General features: G+C 41.5%; 1 protein-coding gene across 1 annotated transcript in view; it reads right to left on the bottom strand.

The window, feature by feature from the left end:
• Nucleotides 1-363: 363 nt before the first annotated feature.
• The window catches only part of LOC139364532 (sodium/calcium exchanger 1-like), a 52,775-nt gene continuing 32,561 nt past the window's right edge, over nucleotides 364-20,577 (bottom strand). Inside the window, exons 3-10 of the mRNA XM_071101327.1 lie at nucleotides 16,229-16,335; nucleotides 13,761-13,781; nucleotides 13,328-13,345; nucleotides 10,017-10,085; nucleotides 9,107-9,234; nucleotides 8,089-8,188; nucleotides 3,361-3,633; nucleotides 364-1,410 (exon numbers count right to left, since the gene is read on the bottom strand). Of these exons, the coding sequence (XP_070957428.1) occupies nucleotides 1,034-1,410; nucleotides 3,361-3,633; nucleotides 8,089-8,188; nucleotides 9,107-9,234; nucleotides 10,017-10,085; nucleotides 13,328-13,345; nucleotides 13,761-13,781; nucleotides 16,229-16,335 (1,093 nt within the window). The 3' untranslated portion in view covers nucleotides 364-1,033. The remainder of the gene's footprint in view (nucleotides 1,411-3,360; nucleotides 3,634-8,088; nucleotides 8,189-9,106; nucleotides 9,235-10,016; nucleotides 10,086-13,327; nucleotides 13,346-13,760; nucleotides 13,782-16,228; nucleotides 16,336-20,577) is intronic.

Here is a 20,577-nt window from a genome sequence, read left to right as displayed (position 1 = left end):
AAATGCATTTTAGTGAAAAGATCTCGGTGTATTGTAGCCAACACTCTACTTGTATAGTGTTATAGTATTGTTGCTGATAAATGTTTAGTGGGGAAAAATTATAATATGTAACATGTGATGTAACATATGTAACATTAGTGACATTTTATATCAAGACATTCTTCTTGTAAGGAACGTTTTTTTTAGTTTCTATAATATTAGAGGTACAGTCATCACTGCAACAGTACAGTGTAGACATAAAATGAGCTATAGCCTCATTCAAGTTTTTACCTAAGTAACTATGCATTTTTCATCCATATGCTCTTTGCATTTAAACAATCACTCACGTTTCTGGCTACAGGAATATTATGACAAATTTGTCTATTTTCTTTTTTTTGGGGGGGGGGGCACTGAACAGAAATTGTGGACGCCAACCAGCAGCACTTTTATACCCAGCTTTGAAGTTCTGTATAACCAAACAAGCACACGTTTTTGCTTCATTTGAAAGTACATTTTGGATACACAGCCTTAGGAGTCTTGATCCAATGAAAGTCAACAGATAGCTTCCATTTAAAATAAAGCTGCAACAACAGGATCGAAGGAGCTAGAGAACAAACACTAAATGAATAGTTAAAAATAAACAAAAATCTCTATTTTTGGGCCACCATCCGGCTGGTGTTGGTTCAGAGGCCTTAGTTGTAGTAGTGGATGCTTTGGATGTCTTGGATGTGGCAGTAGATGGCTTAAGCATAGGACGAGAAGGGTATGCAGAGTCATGGATGTTAGATTTAGGATAAATGGACATGGAAGTCAATGGCGTAGGATGTCAATAAAGTGGTTCTTTTTAGAAGCATTAACATTTATTTTAGAAGCTTTTAAAAGACTAAAAAGCTTTAAAATATACTTTAGAAGCTTTCAAATACTTTTGAATAGCTTTATTAGACCTTATAGAAGCTTTCAAAGACTAAGAAGCTTTTGAAGATCTTTCAGAAGCTTTCTTAGATCTTTTAATTATCCCTTTTTGAATCTTGCTTTCAGATACTTTATAGAGAAGTTAGAAGCCCTTGACGTGGCAATAAGCTTCCAGGGAGGAGAAGACGATGTACATGAGCCACAGGCTGAAGAAGAGACAGGTGGTTGCGATTTTGGGGCCACGGGGCCCACCCAGCTCGCCCCCAATCTCGGGCCGGCGCCGGTACATGAGCACGGCCACGGCGACAAAGGCGAAGATGGTGAATAGGGTGACGGAAAAGGCCAGGGTGCCCGGGTCCACCCGGAAGTCGTTGCCCTTGGAATTGTGGTAGATGGCAGCGATGGACCAGGCCACGCCGATGCCCAAGAAGACGTTGACGGCATTGCTGCCCGTTACGTTGCCGATGGAGGCATCGGCGTACTGGTCCTGAATTGCAGCTACCTTGCTGGCAAATGTGTCTGGGGGAGAGAGAGAGAGAGATAAAGAGAAAGGGAGATGACGAAAAATAAGAATTTGGAATGGTGATAGGGTAACACAGATCCGAAATTAGATGTCAATGCATGACAAGAGCTATGACATAGTGTACTATTCAATAACACTTCATATAAACCCTACATACAGTGGGGCAAACAAGTATTTAGTCAGCCACCAATTGTGCAAGTTCTCCCACTTGAAAAGATGAGAGAGGCCTGTAATTCTCATCATTGGTACACTTCAACTATGCCAGACAAAATGAGAAAAAAAAATACAGAAAATCACATTGTAGGATTTATAATGAATTTATTTGCAAATTATGGTGGAAAATAAGTATTTGTTCACCTACAAACAAGCAAGATTTCTGGCTCTCACAGACCTGTAACTTCTTCTTTAAGAGGCTCCTCTGTCCTCTACTCGTTACCTGTATTAATGGCACCTGTTTGAACTTGTTATCAGTATAAAAGACACCTGTCCACAACCTCAAACAGTCACACTCCAAACTCTACTATGGCCAAGACCAAAGAGCTGTCAAAGGACACCAGAAACAAAATTGTAGACCTGCACCAGGCTGGGAAGACTGAATATGCAATAGGTTAGCAGCTTGGTTTGAAGAAATCAACTGTGGGAGCAATTATTAGGAAATGGAAGACATACAAGACCACTGATAATCTCCCTCGATCTGGGGCTCCACGCAAGATCTCACCCCGTGGGGTCAAAATGATCACAAGAACGGTGAGCAAAAATCCCAGAACCACATGGGGGGACCTAGTGAATGACCTGCAGAGAGCTGGGACCAAAGTAACAAAGCCTACCATCAGTAACCTACCATCAGTAACTACGCCGCCAGGGACTCAAATCCTGCAGTGCCAGACGTGCCTCCCTGCTTGAGCCAGTACATGTCCAGGCCCGTCTGAAGTTTGCTAGAGAGCATTTGGATGATCCAGAAGAAGATTGGAAGAATGTCATATGGTCAGATGAAACCAAAATATAACTTTTTGGTAAAAACTCAACTCGTTGTGTTTGGAGGACAAAGAATGCTGAGTTGCATCCAAAGAACACCATACATACTGTGAAGCATGGGGGTGGAAACATCATGCGTTGGGGCTGTTTTTCTGCAAAGGGACCAGGACGACTGATCCGTGTAAAGGAAAGAATGAATGGGGCCATGTATCGTGAGATTTTGAGTGAAAACCTCCTTCCATCAGCAAGGGCATTGAAGATGAAACGTGGCTGGGTCTTTCAGCATGACAATGATCCCAAACACACCGCTCGGGCAACGAAGGAGTGGCTTCGTAAGAAGCATTTCAAGGTCCTGGAGTGGCCTAGCCAGTCTTCAGATCTCAACCCCATAGAAAATCTTTGGAGGGAGTTGAAAGTCTGTGTTGCCCAGAAACAGCCCCAAAACATCACTGCTCTAGAGGAGATCTGCATGGAGGAATGGGCCAAAATACAGTGTAACAGTGTGTGAAAACCTTGTGAAGACTTACAGAAAATGCTTGACCTCTGTCATTGCCAACAAAGGGTATATAACAAAGTATCGAGATAAACTTTTGTTATTGACCAAATACTTATTTTCCACCATAATTTTCAAATAAATTCATAAAAAATCCTACAATGTGGATTTCTGGATTTTTTTTCTCATTTTGTCTGTCATAGTTTAAGTGTACCTATGATGAAAATGTACAGGCCTCTCTCATCTTTTTAAGTGGGAGAACTTGCACAATTGGTGGCTGACTAAATACTTTTTTTGCCTAATTATAATAAAAACCTGTCATGAGAGTAAAGAGCTAGATGGTGTGTGTTACTAGCCTGGCGTCCCAATGCCGCAAACACCAGACTGGTGACAGAGTCTTCATAAGACCCAGAGTTTGTGAATATGTCTTTGCGCGTGTATGTGTGTCTGGGTGTATTGCAGCATGTATGGAACGCACCTGGCACAGACGTCCCGAGCGCCACAAACACCACGGCGGTCACAGAGTCCTTGAGGCCCACGGTACAGCCAAAGTGGGAGGCCAGGTCTCCAATGAAGGCGGTGAGCAGGCCAATCATACTGATGGAGACCACGAAGCAGGCCCAGCCATTCCAGTAGTCGGTGGGCGGCACAAATGCGAACAGGAGCTTCCAGAAGACGGTGAGGAAGTGCATGACGTAATCAAAGCAGGAGGGCAGCTTCTCCTCACCGCACTCGTCCTCGTCATCATCGCCTGAGACATTTTGAGGGGAGGGAGTTATTTTATTTAACTTTTACTTAACTAGGCAAGTCATTTAAGAACAAATTCTTATTTACAATTTAGGAAAAAGGGCTCCTGTGGGTACGGGTGCTGGGATTAAAAATAAAATACAGTTGAAGTCGGAAGTTAACATATACAGTCCCTTAGCCAAATACATTTAAACTCTGTTTTTCACAAATTCTGACATTTAATCCTAGTACAAATTCCCTGTATTAGGTCAGTTAGGATCACCACTTTATTTTAAGAATGTGAAATGTCAGAAATGTCAGAATGTCATCACATTCCCAGTGGGTCAGAAGTTTACATACACTAAATTAGTATTTGGTAGCATTGCCTTAAAATTGCTTAACTTGGGTCAAACGTTTCAGGTAGCCTTCCACAACCTTCCCACAATAAGTTGGGTGAATTTGGTATTGATTTGTTCTGGGTATGATTTGCACTTTTCGCACCAAAGTACGTTAATTTCTAGGAGACAGAACGCGTCTCCTTCCTGAGCAGTATGATGGCTGCGTGGTCCCATGGTGTATATACTTGCGTACTATTGTTTGTACAGATGAACGTGGTACCTTCAGGCATTTGGATATTGCTCCCAAGGATGAACCAGACTTGTGGAGGTCTACAATTCTTTTCTGAGGTCTTGGCTGATTTCTTTGGATTTTCCCATGATGTCAAGCAAAGAGGCACTGAGTTTGAAGGTAAGCCTTGAAATATATCCACAGGTACACCTCCAATTGACTCAAATTATGTCTATTAGCCTATCAGAAGCTTCTAAAGCCATTACATAATTTTCTGGAATATTCCAAGCTGTTTAAAGGCACAGTCAGCTTAGTGTATGTAAACTTCTGACCCACTGGAATTGTGATACAGTGAGTTATAAGTGAAAAAATCTGTCTGTAAACAATTGTTGGAAAAATTACTTGTGTTATGCAAGTAGTTGTCCTAACCGACTTGCCAAAACTATAGTTTGTTAAGAAGAAATTTGTGGAATAGTTGTAAAAATCATTTTAATGACTCCAACCTAAGTGTATGTAAACTTCTGACTTCAACTGTATATAAATATAAGACAAAACACACATCATGAGAAGAGAGACAACACAACACTACATAAAGAAAGACCCAAGACAACGACATAGCAAGGCAGCAACACATGACAACAACACATGGTAGCAACACAACATGGTAGAAGCACAAAACATGTTACAAACATTATTGGGCACAGACAACAGCACAAAGGGCAAGAAGGTAGAGACAACAATACACCATGCAAATCAGCCACAACTGTCATTAAGAGTGTCCATGATTGAGTCTTTGAATGAAGAGATTGAGATAAAACTGTCCAGTTTGAGTGTTTGTTGCAGCTCGATCCAGTCGCTAGCTGCAGCGAACTGAAAAGACGAGCGACCCAGGGATGTGTGTGCTTTGGGGACCTTTAACAGAATGTGACTGGCAGAACGGGTGTTGTATGTGGAGGATGAGGCCTGCAGTAGATATCTCAGATAGGGGGGAGTGAGGTCTAAGAGGGTTTTTATAAATAAGCATCAACCAGTGTGTCTTGCAACGGGTATACAGAGATGACCAGTTTACAGAGGAGTATAGAGGGCAGTGTTGTGTCCTATAAGGAGCATTGGTGACAAATCTGATGGCCGAATGGTAAAGAACATCTAGCCCCCCAAGAGGCCGATCTATAAATTATGTCTCCGTAATCTGAATCAGGGTTAGTATGGCAGCTGGGGTGAAAGAAGAGCGATTACAATAGAGGAAACCAAGTCTAGATTTAACTTTAGCCTGCAGCTTTGATATGTGCTGAGAAAAGGACAGTGTACCTTCTAGCCATACTCCCAAGTACTTGTATGAGGTGACTACCTCAAGCTCTAAACCCTCAGAGGTAGTAATCACACCTGTGGGGAGAGGGTCATTCTTCTTACCAAACCACATGACCTTTGTTTTGGAGGTGTTCAGAACAAGGTTAAGGGCAGAGAAAGCTTGTAGGACACTAAGAAAGTTTTGTTGCAGAGCATTTAACACAAAATCCCGGGAGGGGCCAGCTGAGTTTAAGACTGTATCATCTGCATACAGCTATGTTGTTGATGTAAATTGAGAAGAGCGTGGGGCCTAGGATTGAGTCTTGGGGTACTCCCTTGGTGACAGGCAGTGGCTGAGACAGCAGATTGTCTGACTTTATACTCTGCACTCTTAGAGCGAGGTAGTTAGCAAACCCCCGGTAGTTAGTTGTAACCCCAACTTCGTAGTTCAATTTCAACATTTAACATGGTTAAAACCTCTGCTACAATGTTAAGGTTCTCTGCAATGTAAACTAGTCTTAAACTGTGAGTAGACCAGGAGAAACTAGCCACCACTAGTCCATTCTAAATTTAAAACACAGACGTTCAGGCTTTCCAAGTAGTGTTAGCCGTTACCCCTACTAATTTCCACATTACACAAATAATGAAGTCTCTTATCACATCAAGTCAGGACAGTGAGCCACATCGCTACTCATTGAAGCCATGGGAGAGTTCATTAGGGTGACGTTGCTTAAAATAGCTGATGGGCAAAATCCACCTGAATGCGTTTCTCTGCACGGGAGCAGGGAATGGTCACGTTTTTGTGTGTGTGTATGTGTGTGTGTCTGTATTTGTGTCTATTTTTGATAATGCAATACATGTCGTGTCCATGAGTATGTTTCAAGACATAGGCCTGCATTGCAGTACTTGTTTCAATGTTTGTTTCTACATGTGAACGCATGTGTGGGTGCGTGTGCTCATGCATGCATTTGAGTGGACAGGAGGCCATAGTGGTTAAACAGATCCAGCTTGACCATGTCCTGTCCTGTTTTGTCTCCAATTGAATTTGTGTTACAGTAAACATACAGGTTAGGGATGAGATCAACCATAGCCCCTCTGCAGCAAAGACTCTGTGCCTATCCTAGTGGAAAGGGTCTTCCTGGATATTAGCACAGTTCAGAACTCACGAGTACACACACACACACACATACACAATGGTCGTGTCCGAATACCCATACTTGCATTCTGAATAGTAGGAATGTTTGTATGTGAAATTTCAAAATGTTTGTATGCTTTAAATCGCAGGATGTCATACTAATTTCAGCTTTTCAGCCAGTAGAATTCGCTGTACACCTTTGAGGAAGAAAATCGTCTTTTGAGAACCAAGTGTCTGACAACAGCTGATAATCAGCTGTACCAAAACGAATGACGGGAATAAACGGAATTGCTCATTAGATTATGCATCCTCAGGATTCTAGTATGCTGATATTGGTTGCTTACTTAATTAATTGTTTTGAACAGTATGTGATACTAGCACACAATATGCAGTTTATCTAAGTAGTAGGAAAGCCTGATTCTGGACATGGCCACAAACACACATGTAGTTTAGAACCCCATGAGCAAACTAATTCATTACATGGACTTTTTAATGATCTCATTACTACTGTATCCCTGGAGAAATCTCCTCTGGAGTGCACTCCCATGGCTAACAAGCTTTGTTAGCCAGAGCGAAAGAGAGAAGTGGAGAAGCAGAGAGAGAGAGAGGGAGAGAGAGAGAGAGAGAGAGAGACAGTGGTGGAGAGGCAGAGAGAGAACGCAGAGCAAACTAGAATGCTATTTTGCCCTAAACAGAGTACACAGTGGCAGAATACGCGACCACACACACACACATACACACACACACAGATTTCCACTGAGGGCCTGAGCGGTCAGGCCCTCAGTGGAAATTTGTGTGTGTGTGTATGTGTCTGTCTGTGTGCGTGTGTTCGTGCATGTGTGTGTGTGAGATGTGTGCATATATGATTGTGTATGTGAGATTGTGTGGGGGTGTGTGTGTTGCTTGATGAGTTCGTTGTGCTTCAGTGCTACCTTGTTGATAAATCAACAGTGCATTGTGTCTGGAATGTGCTTCGGAGGGCGCCGCTACAAGAACTTCACAGTTCCCTCTAATTACAAAAAGCATTCCAATTAAGATTTGGGCAGATGGCTTTGTGGCTAGGGTGATTGTGTAGCCAATTAAGACAAATGTGATTTGAAAGGAAAATAACATAATAGATTTGATTTTGCTCTGAATACATCATCCTGTATTGTTGTCCAAGAATCAGAATATAGGCTGGCTCCCAAATGGCAACCTATTCACTATAGTGCACTACTTTTCAACAGAGCCCTATAGGCCTTGGTCAAACGTAGTGCACTATAAAGGGAATATGATGCCATTTGAGACGCAGATATGGTATTTAAGAGGCTACCTGGAAGGGTTCTTCCTACTGCACTTCCTAGACCTAGGGAGTTTTTTCCCCACTCTAGTTGTGGTTTGCTCTTTTGGGGTTGTTAGGCCTGGATTTCTGGTTAGTCACTTTGTTACAAACACATTTCTAAAAAGCTCTATACGCTGCCAATTAAATGATTGATTGATTGATCTGCTTACCAGAGCTGACTGTGATAGCTTCCATAAACTGCTGCCTCCAGCTATTGGTTCCAATCAATAGAGCCAAGTTGGTCTTCTTAATGAGTTTATCCACTGTGTTCTGTGGGGCACCAGAACATAATATTTCAGTCTAATAATCCTCAATCCTGGTTATTTAGCATTTCACAAACATAGATACAAGCCCAATGAATACACCTTGGCAGTGCACATGATGCAAAAGTCTATACAATACAATAAAGACAAAGCAGTTTGATTTATCAGGCCAGACTGGGAACTGAACCATATCTCAACCCCTATATCAACCTCAAACACACCCCAACTTCTACCCCTAAAACTACCCCAAACTGCAAAGACATTTTTAATGCTCAAATCCCGAAATGTTCATCCTAATCACTGTCTCTTTCATGTGGAATATGGAACTTACAGTATCAGTATAGCTGGCTACCTTTTGGATTGACAGATGGCCATGTCAGTGAAAGTTGGAGTTTGGATGAAATTAAACATTGAAAGGACTCCAGCTGGGCCGACGTAATACACGGGAGATACCACTTAAGACATCGGAGGTACGACTTAAGTAATGGGAGATACCACCTAAGACATCGGAGGTATGACTTAAGTAATGGGAGATACCACTTAAGACATCGGAGGTACGACTTAAGTAATGGGAGCTGCAATCTCAAGTGCGGCTGGTTGTCTTACTCCTTTTCCAAGTGGTGGAGTGAGTGGTTTTATAGTGCACTATTTGTTTTAGGGTCCTATCAAAGCTGTGACTTACTATTATTAAAGGTAGAATTTGCAGGTTTGTGCGCGACCCGAAATATTTCAGATAGAAATGAGAGTTAATGATTTGTCCCTCTCATTGAAAGCAAGTCTGGTAAGTGGTAGACCTGTTCTTTGTGCGGTATGCTATGCTTCCCCTCTGTACGTTGTTGCTTATTTTTATTTTCAGTTTTGTACTTCAGCTTCAAAGAGCTGAAAATACAATATTTTGGGTTATTCAAAATATATTTTCTCGTACCTTGAACTCATACGACTCCTCGATGACGACTTCCAGTTTGACGTGCTCCCCCAGGGTGGGCCGGCCCATCTCAGCGATGCGGCGTTCCTCCTCCTCCTTCTTAGAGAGAGCTTCCTCGTCCCCTTCCTCTGAGGGAGAGAGGGGGAGAAAGATAGAGAGAGGGAGAAAGAAAGGGAGTGAACACATTTGGGTGGTTAGTGGCCATGACAAGGACGGCACCCATAAAAGGCCATGCATGTATGTCCGTTAGTGGTCAAAATAGCTGTTGACTGCTCAACATCTGCTCTTGAAAACATTTACACTTTTCCAAATATTGTGCTCAGCTGTGCCTTGGATATTTTATTTTCACATAATCCTTTCTAGCACAGCTCCAGCTACTGTGTTGGATGCATAACCTGGCCAGTGCATAACAGTTCAGCTTGGTTCAGTTTAGCGAGGCTCCTAAGTGTGAAAATGTCACTTGAGTCCAGGTTTCTGTTGCAAGTGTACCTTCTTGTGCTCTGTTTATGCTAATTGATGTACGATATAGTGAGGACTAAAAAAAGTGTAGTAGGAGAGGCCACAAAGGTGTGTGAAAGAGGCAAATGTTCAATAGCTGCATGATACTGACTATTAGCTTTGCAGTGACAATCTAGCCATTTGACTGGCCCAAAGCTAGTCACCAAAGCAGAAGCACTGACGTACTGAGCTGATAAGAGAAAGGGAGTTCATTCAAAAAGAGTGACACTGGAAATTAAAAAGCAGACTGTTAATTCACAGAGAATTCCAGCCGGAGGCAGTATTGAGACATCCGTGATAAAGAACTCATGAGTCACATGAGCGAGATGATAGAGAAGTGAGGGAGGATAGAGGAGAGCGAGACGATAGCGAAGTGAGGGGAAGATGGAGAGGACAAAGGGAGGATGTATACCTGCAAGGCTGATAATGGTGGCAGGGACAGGGTTATCCCTACCCTGCACTTTCCGGTAGACGTCCCTGCCTGAGGGATAAGTTCACAGTTCAAAGTTCATTGCACAAAGAGCCCCCATTAGATAAAACAAAACTGTTTCCCAAGGTTTCCGGATAAGTAAAAAAACACTATCCAATATATGTCACTATATTATGGTGGACGAACACAGGTTTCATTTGAAAGGTTGTTGAGATTCTTTGATCCCACTGTAAACATTACTTTGTTGAGTACATTCTTTTTGAGTACTTTTGCTTTGAGACTTTTGTTAAAGTTGCAGCTCTAGAGGAATCATGTTTTTAAAGTTATCCGGGGGAAACCAGTGACTGTGTATGATTGAAAATATAATTTTTCATATAGCATTTGGATCACAAACACACCTGATTCACCTAATCCCAGCCCAGACTGAAGAGCTGAATGAAGTGTGTAGCCTAAGTGCTATCAAGTGTGTTAGTGCTGGGCTGGAACAAAAGCCTGCACACCCAGTACCTCTCTTGAACCGGAGTGACCACTGATATAGCACATACAGCAATCACCAGGCATGTTAGGTGAAATGGCTATACAACTAGTCACACCTTACACAACAAGAACACATTCATAAACCATTTATGAATAATTTGTAATACCTGAATTACAAATAAAAGTGTGTCAAGTGTGTAAGCTTTATGAGTGTCTATTTCCTGTAAAATAGGGGAAATTCAACTCAAGTTCCTTGGGACATTACGTTGTTATATTTACCTTATCAGTAATTAACCTACTGTATATAGTTGAGTAAGTAAAAAGTGTTGGTGGAAATTGCATTCCCAAGAGACTTGATTGAACCTGATGAATAGTGTGACCTGGCCATCAACGGTCCACGACCCAACAGAGTGTGCTCAGTGATACCAGTGAGTGTCTGATCACGGGCGCGTGGTGCATATAAGCCAAAGTGGACAGAGGGCAAAAGCTGTCTCTTTGGAGGTCAATCTAGGCTTTGAATCATTCCATGAACCCCGGTGGCATGCAAATGACACGTGTCTCGACGCGTACACGCCAGTGGAGGCTGCTGATGGGAGGAAAGCTCATAATAATGGCTGGAATGAAGTCAATGGCCAGGGTTACTGTCCAAAATTGTAATCAATAAAGTAACTTTTGGATTACCCAAACTCGGTAACTTAATCTGATTACATGCATTTACTTTTAGATTACTTTCCCTTTAAGAGTCATTAGAAGAAGACAAAAATGTATGTTATCAATTGAATGACATCTATTGCAGGATAAATCAATGTTAAATTTCACTTTATGGTTGGTTATGTAGGCTTCTTCTAACCCATCGCTTTTTACTACATATAATAATATGACTCAATTATATCTTTACATTAATATATATCATTTATAAGTCCAAAAATGGATGAACCAACTACAGATCAGAAGTGTGTGAGTTTGAGCATGTGTCCATGGATGGATGTTTTTTTTTATCAGCATGAATTAGATTGAGCAATAAAATCCCCACTTTTATTACATAGGCTGGGATCTGCCCTATACAGCTATTGCAAGAGTGCATTTTTCACTGTCTGTACAATGGTTTAAAAAACAGTGATTGATAAGCACCTTGAACTTGTTGAATTCAACCATTATTGGGTTCAAATACATATTTAGATTTGTGAACAGCCATCCACAACAACCACAATCTGTAAGGCGCAAATAGCTAAATGACTCCTTGCTGTCCCCAGTCCACCTGGCCGTGCTGCTGCTCCAGTTTCAACTGTTCTGCCTTATTATTATTCGACCATGCTGGTCATTTATGAACATTTGAACATCTTGGCCATGTTCTGTTATAATCTCCACCCGGCACAGCCAGAAGAGGACTGGCCACCCCACAGATCCTGGTTCCTCTCTAGGTTTCTTCCTAGGTTTTGGCCTTTCTAGGGAGTTTTTCCTAGCCACCGTGCTTCTACACCTGCATTGCTTGCTGTTTGGGGTTTTAGGCTGGGTTTCTGTACAGCACTTTGAGATATCAGCTGATGTACGAAGGGCTATATGAAGTGATTCACATCAATACGCTATGTCGATATTAATAATAAGTTATTTCCGGATCGCCGTAGACTACACCACTGCTGTCATCCTTTCCTCCAAGCGTTTATTCAAGTTGGATAATCTTCGGATGCCGACAGCAGTCGCACCATTGGAAGATAGCTTGGACTGTAGCCTACAAAAGCTTGTTTGTGCTCTTTTCCCGCGATCCATCAAACACATTTGGTGTGTCATCATAGTAGTCAGACTGGGTCAGGTGGAACAAATTTAAATGTGCACCTTTTTCAATACTGATTTGAATGTCATTGAGAAATCAAAGAAGTGTCAAAGATTTTTTTCGCAAACATCCTTTCTGAATTCAAAAGTAATAATCTAGTTTTTCAAAAGTATCTGTAATCTGATTACAGTATTTTTTTCTGGTAATGTACCGGATTACAGTTACCAGTTGTTTTGTAATCCCTTACATGTAACAGATTACATGTAATCTGTTACTCCCCAGCCCTGTCAATGGCATGGTATCAAACACATCAAAGATGTGGTTTCCATGCGGTTAATACCACTTCATTGACTCCATTCCAGCCATTATTATGAGCCCCCTCAGCAGCGTTCACTGGTACACCCCTACAGAAACACACAGTGTGGTCACACGCAGTGAGGTCATTCATCCTCTTTCACACTCTTTCGCACACAGTGAAGTGTGACTCATTCAGTGATAGGATAGGCCTACATATTGAATGCCTGGAAGTGCAAACACATTTCTAGTATTCATCAAAGAAAAGACTATAGTAGTACTACAGTAGTACACAGTAGAATATATTCATTCAAGTGCACACAGTGCTGTCTTTGGAGTATATTTGATTTGAAAATATGCCATGCTCAAATCAACTAAAGTCTATCAAAGCTTTCTCAATATAATCAATCTATTACATTGGTTTATTATAAATGTCTATGTCTAAATAGACACAGTTACAAAGATAGTCTAAACAATGAAAGAGTAGCCTGGAAGGCTTGTGCCATTAGTAATGGGGAGTAGAACGCATGATTCTCACCAAGGTGACACATTTGTTACTTGAATTTAACTTGCTTTAAATTTCAACGATTTAAAGCAATTAATTACAACACTGAATTGTTTCTTACCATAAAGCCTTTTGTCTATTAAAATTAATAAAAATTACCCATTAATTAATTAATCAATCAATCAATCAATATATACATTGAATCCAAATACTATAATTTTTGTTTGCAATAGCAATATTCCATACCTGTCTTCACGAATCCACCTAAAACCATAGAAAATAAAGAAAATAAATCAAACATGCCTTTTGGTTGCGAGTGGGTATTAGTTTATATAAAGTATCTTAATAGTATTATTCATTAATGACAAATTTTGATCAGCAAATAATAATTCAACTCTAGTAATAAAAATACTGTATAAGCCTACTTCCAACTCACTCTTTAATAAGAACAATTACACATGTTTTCTTGCAACTGAGAACATAATTTAGGAAATTAATTCACCCTTCTGTAGAAGGTTACCATGTACACGGACTGCCAGTGTATGCACTTTTGACACTTCACTACAATAGTAACAGACAATGAATGGCATTTGAAGTAATAGGTGACTTCAGAAGCGAGGGAAACAAAGAGTGTGACAGCACACCAGAGCAGACTAACGAGAAAACGTAGACTGCTTACCAATTTCTTGAAGCAACACAGCTGATAGGATGGAAACAGATGAGATAAGAGACAGTTGAGCAGAGAGAAACGAGAAACAAGAGAAATGGAAACAAGTAACAAGGGAAACAGAGGAATGAATATACACAAGCCGGCGGCAAAAAGTTAGAGCCATCAGGCAAGTTAGTTATAATATATAGATTTCGTGGTTAGGTTGTTGTTCACTACAGACTAGACATGTCTAGCAAGTTTTTGAAATTGAAATCAGACTTGTAGGACTCAAAATGTTATACATTAAATGGCAATGAAACACTTGGGCCAATCAAATCTCAGAGGTACTATATATTCGGCACAATTTAAATTCACAATATCTGTGAGAATTTCAAAATGTTACATATTCGGAAATAAAAACAAGGTATCAGTGTGGGTTTCATAATGGTATTTGTTACCCGCTAAATGTTTCCACTGGATGAAAGTTTAAACGATGAGAAATTATGCCCGAACGCACACTGAATAAGTCAAGACAGAATATTGTCAAAATGATGCGCTAGCATTATCCTGCAGCGTACTGTTTTGGGCCCAGTTTCCTGAGATGGAACTGAAGTCTCATAAGAGCGTTTTAACGATGCACCGTCCCTAATGTCCGAAAATGTAACGTTACAAAGGTTTTGGGAAGCAGGGCCGTGGGCTCTAGCATAGCTTCATTTGGAGGTATACATAAAAAATATGAAATTAAATGGCACCACAATAAACATGTACAGCTATCACTTCTCTGTGATGGCAAAGTTTGCATGATAAATTAACCACCGCATCACAGCATTTTTGTTTTTAGTTATTTCCGTACATTGAGAGTGGTGATTCAGTATATTTATTGGTACCTTATATAGAGGTTAATATTGTATTATGTAATTCTAAAAATATATCTAATGGCATTTCGTCCAAAATCCTACAGTAAGGAGTTAATCAAAGTCCAACATGCATAGTGAAAAACTTATGTTTTGAGTATTGTGAGTGTGTGTTCCAAGCAGCACCCCAAACATAAACAGTGGAACACAGTTAGTACCAAGGGGTGTGGTTGTAAAAGGGTACACTTGGACCATTTGCTTGGCTGAAGACCACAAGAGCTCAAGGGCTAGAAAAGCACCTTCTTGAGCATACTACCACTACCAGTCAACATTCCACCTTTGTTTATCAACCAAAAAGCTATTATCGCTCTGCACGCCTCATAGGATGGGACTCCTTAACAGAACGGAAATAAACTTCACTGACTCTGCTCCAATCCTGTTCCTGTTCCAAATCCTGTTCACTGAACAGCGGCGTTGACCAGGGGCAGTAGAAATACAAGAAACCAGAGGAGAGGGTTGGTAGCCTTGCAACAGTGGAGAAAATACGAGAGGGAGCAGAAGAGGATAAGAAAAAGAACAGGAAAGATGGCAGTAAGAAGGAGTGGGAGGAAGAAGAGGAGGAGGTCAGAAGCTTGAGCCCATCTTCTACTCTTTTCAGTTACTCTCACACCTGTCAATCGCCTTTTCCAATGGGGCTCCTGCAGCTCTATGTAGAATCTGGCCTGTCTTTCATATTCGTCGTGGTCAAGTATTCTAACCGCTATGGTTTTCCTGCAAGGGGACACAAGACAAGGTATAAAACAAAAAGGGAAAGGTGAAAGACGAGGGCGGGAAGTGGGGGAAGGGGGAAGGATAGATTGTGCACGTTTCACAAACACACACACACACAGCAAAAAGGATTTGGACTGGTTTCGATATCCACCTATCCACTGAGCCATCCATGGATGTACAGATGGAACAGTTTGTCGGGGTTCGGGGGTAGGGGGGGAAGTCGAGCTCTGTTGCACACTCGTACCACCTCATGGTGCATACATGGAGGGACAGTTGGAACTCTGTTTGGAAGCCTCTATGATCTCAGTTTGAGTTTAAAGATGAAAGCTTTTCATTGATCTTCACCTCTAAACATAATATCACTATTGTTAAGTCTGTGCATTTGATATAGTTATGTCCTGGTATTTACCTCTCAGAACATTGATATTATTTTGTCTAGGTGCTGAGGTCAATAAAAGGTCACAGATAAAAAAGTGACTATAAACAAGTGATCTGTAGTCTAGGTCTGACTAAAATTGTTTTAGGCTCAATGCTGGTCCTGGAGGACCACGGGATTCATAATCAAGAAATCTACACTTGACCATTATACAAATATGGTTGAAAGGTAACAATGAAAAAAATACCAAAAAAAGAGAATCCAGTGGGTAGGAAAACCTGTCTATTACAGTGTTCCTCTTGGACCAGGATTGTGAAAATGCTCCATGGAGGATGTAAATGTGGCCTTTATCCATGTATACCCAATACAGTAGGTCTGAGCGAACGCAAAGTAATAGTGGATGGATCCAGTAGGGGACGCCATACATGGTGAATGGAATGGGGACGGGGTTAAGGGGTACAGGGTTGGGACCAAAGCCTGGGAAGGGAACTCCCCACCTTTCCTCTCACTCATCTCCAGCAGCTGAGGCTCTCCCATCTCAAGGAAGAAGTTCTTGTTTTTCTCATACTCCTCGTCATCGATTATATTGATCTGTATAGATTTGCTGAAACAGAGAGAGAGAAAGAGAGAAAGAAAGAACACAAGGTTGCAGATAGAAAAGCGTATGGAGAGTGCGAACATGAGGGAAGAAGAACGACGAGCCGTGCATTGTCAAACGACACAAAGGCGACAGCACAAAAACAAATGGGAAGATGTGTTGTAGAGTGACATCAAGCGATTGCGGTCGGGGGAGACGATAAATCACAAACAATGAAATCAGTGTCTTTTATACAAAAATGTACTGGAAAAATGAAAACACCCCCAAATATCGCCTCATCAAAATACTACATTTAAGTTCTGAATTAAAGTCATTTGAGACAAATGAGGGACACAACAATTCACAACAAGACTTACATATTTTCAAGTGTGACTATGTAGTGCTGCATTGTACTGTTAGTGTTCTTATAGGCCACAGGCCCTACTGTATGTACAGACAGGCATGGTGGACATGTTTTCCCTCCAATATATATTACCTCATTTTTTATTTTCAACAACAGGCCAAATGTAAGTTGAGCTTGGCTTGGCTCAGTAATGCGAAAAGGCCTAGAGAGTCTATCAGTCTATTTTATAGTCTTATACTGTGGCTCAGGCCCATGTTTGAGAATGACCAGGATCCTCTCAACAGCGATGCTACCCAAATATGGAGACTAAAACAACTCTCTGAGACAAAAGCAGAGCACCCATGGGTTGAAGATGCACTCCTGCATAATGTTTATAAACTAAACCATGGGGAAATCATTTCCTGATCCAAGATATGTTTGTACTGTATATCCAACTCATGACAATGACTATAGGAGTTGGCAAGACAGCACAAACATATCTGGGACCAGACCAGGCCAGGGGTAAGGTGAGAGGGAGATGATAGGCTTGTCGCTCTAACAGCTAGCCAAACATGTCTGAACATGTCTCCAAACACCACACTACTAATATACTTGGACAAAAGATGCAAGTAATGACAAAAACTATGTAGGCAGCTTTGAATCTCTCTTAACAGGAGATGACATTGTCAATTTATAAGTTATTAGTTGTCTGATTGCTACTGCTAAATAATGCAGAAACTAGCTGCAGTGGCAGATGGCCATTTGCTGTTGGATGTGAAATAACAGAAAATAATCACAACAGACTGTGATCATTTTAGGGATGAACTATTCACAAAATCCACAATTTGTTGACAATTTATCATCCTAAAAAAATAAACAGCCAATCCACGTGACAAACCAATTCAAAATGTAACTTTGTGGATGGTTGATGAACGATCTTTCAAGGCTGCTGTGTTTGCCATATTTCTCCCGTGACAAGATGGACCATTTCAATCTGGCAGATAACTGCATCTTATAACATTTCTGTGGTCTGACATGTATTTCCCCCATTAAAGGTAGGCTAAACACTGATTGCGAGTCCTAATAGAAATAGCATAAACACAAATCAAATCAAACTTAATTTGTCACATGCGCCGAATACAACAACTGTAGATCTTACCATGAAATGCTTACTTACAAGCCCTTAACCAACAGTGCAGTATTTACCAAATACACTAAAGTAAAAAAATAATAAAAAGTAACACAATAACACAACAATAATGAGGCTATATGCAGGTCAGTTGAGGTAATTTGTACATGTAGGTAGGGGTGAAGTGACTACGCATAGATAATAAACAACGAGTAGCAGCAGCGTACAAAACAAATGGAGGTTGGTGTCAAAGTAAATAGTCTGGTGATGTCACGCCCTGACCTTAGTTATCTTTGTTTTCTTTATTATTTTGGTTAGGTCAGAGTGTGACGAGGGTCGTATGTGTATTTTTTTCCTGTCTAGGGTTTTTTGTAATTCTATGGGATTTTGGTATGTCTAGGTATATGTAGGTCTATGGTGGCCTGAATTGGTTCCCAATCAGAGACAGCTGTTTATTGTTGTCTCTGATTGGGGATCTTATTTAGGTTGACATTTTCCATTTTGGATTTGTGGGTTATTGTCTATGTGTAGTTTCCTGTCAGTACTTGTGTCGCATAGCGTCACGTTGTTTTGTATAGTTTGTTCAGTGTTTAGTCTTCATTAAAAGAAGAATGTATTCTTATCACGCTGCGCCTTGGTCTCATCATTACGACGAACGTGATAGGTGGCCATTTTATTAATTGTCCAGCAGTCTTATGGCTTGGGGGTAGAGGCTGTTAAGGAGCCTTTTGGTCCTAGACTTGGCGCTCCGGTAGCAGAGAAAACAGTCTATGACTCGGGTGACTGGAGTCTCTGACAATTTTATGGGCTTTCCTCTGACACCGCCTATTATATAGGTCCTGGATGGCAGGATGCTTGGCCCCAGAAATGTACTGTAGTGAATTGCGGTCAGATGCCGAGCAGTTGCCATAGCAGGCGGTGATGCAACCGGTCAGGATGCTCTCGATGGTGCAGCTGTTGAACCTTTTTGAGGATCTGGGGACCCATGCCAAATCTTTTCAGTCTCCTGAGGGGGAAAAGGTTTTTTCGTTCCCTCTTCATGGCTGTCTTGGTGTGTTTGGTCAATGATAATATGTTGGTGATATGGACACCAAGGAACTTGGGTATCTGGGAGGATGCTGTTGATGTGAGCCATGACCCGCCTTTCAAAGCACTTCATGGCTACTGACGTGAGTGCTATGGGGTGGTAATCATTTAGGCAGGTTACCGTTGCTTCCTTGGGCACAGGGACTATGGTGGGCTGCAGGTATTAGGATGTAGGTATTACAGATTCAGTCAGGGAGAGGTTGAAAATGTCAGTGAAGGCACTTGCCAGTTGGTCTGCGCATGCAGGTAATCCATCTGGCCCCGTGGCTTTGTGAATGTTGACCTGTTTAAAGGTATTGCTCACATCGGCTGCCGAGAGCGTTATCACACAGTCATCCAGAACAGCTGGTGCTCTCGTGCATGCTTCAGTGTTGCTTGCCTCGAAGTGAGCATAAAAGGCATTTAGCTCATCTGGTAGGCTTGCGTCACTCGGCTGTTCGTGTCTGTCTTTCCGTTTGGAGTCCATAATAGTTTTCAAGCCCTGCCACATCCAACAAGTGTCAGAGCCGGTGTAGTAGGATTCAATCTTAATCCTGTGCTGAGGCTTTGCTTGTTTGATGGTTCGCCTGAAGGCATAGCGGGATTTCTTATAAGCATCCGGATTAGTGTCCCGCTCCTTGAAAGCGGCTTCTAGTTGGGATATGTACGTACGGTCACTGTGGGGACGACGTCATCGATGCACTTATTGATGAAGCCACTGACTGAGGTGGTTAACTCCTCAATGCCATTGGATGAATCCCATAACATATTCCAGTCTGTGCTAGCAAAACAGTCCTGTAGCGTAGCATCCGCGTAATCTGACCAGTTCTGTATTGAGCGAGTCACTGGTACTTCCTGCTTTAGTTTTTGCCTGTAAGCAGGAATCAGGAGGATATAATTATGGTCAGATTTGCCAAATGGAGGGCAGGGGAGAGCTTTGTGTGTATCTCTGTGTGTGGAGTAAAGGTGGTCTAGAGTTTTTTTCTCCCTCTGGTTGCACATGTGACATGCTGGTAAAAATGTGGTAAATCTGATTTAAGTTTGCATGCATTAAAGTCCCCGGCCACTAGAAGGGCCTCTGTATGAGAAATTTCTTGTTTGCTTATTGCCTTGTAGAGTTGGTTGAGTGCGGTTTTAGTGCCAGCATTGGACTGTGGTGGTAAATAGACATCTACGAATAATATAGATGAGAAATCTCTTGGTAGATAGTGTTGTCTACAGCTTATCATAAGGTACAATACTGTACCTCATGCGAGCAATACCACGAGACTTCTTGAATATTAGATATCGCTCACTAGCTGTTATTGACAAAAAGACACACACCCCCACCCCTCGTCTTACCAGACGTAGCTTCTTCTCTGTTCTGCCGGTGCATGGAAAATCCAGCCGGCTCTATATTATCCGTGTCGTTGTTCAGCCATGACTCGGTGAAACATAAGATTTTACAGTTTTTAATGTCTCGTTGGTAGGATAATTATAGGTCATCAATTTTATTTTCCAGTGATTGCATGTCGTAGAATGGATGGCAGTGGGAGTTTACTCGCTTGCCTACAGATTCTCAGAAGGCAGCCCGACCTGTACCCTCTTTTCCTCTGTCTTTTCTTCACGCAAATTACAGGGATTTGGGCCTTTTCCCGGGAAAGCAGTATGTCCTTCTCATCAAACTCGTTAAAGGAAAAAGCTTCTTCCAGTTCGTGGTGAGTAATCACTGTTCTGGTGTCCAGAAGTTATT

The sequence above is a fragment of the Oncorhynchus clarkii genome, chromosome 13 (assembly GCF_045791955.1).
Source record: "Oncorhynchus clarkii lewisi isolate Uvic-CL-2024 chromosome 13, UVic_Ocla_1.0, whole genome shotgun sequence".
NCBI lineage: Eukaryota > Metazoa > Chordata > Actinopteri > Salmoniformes > Salmonidae > Oncorhynchus > Oncorhynchus clarkii.
The sequence above is the reverse complement of the archived record's forward strand: the minus strand, read 5'-3'. Positions and strand labels throughout refer to the sequence as shown.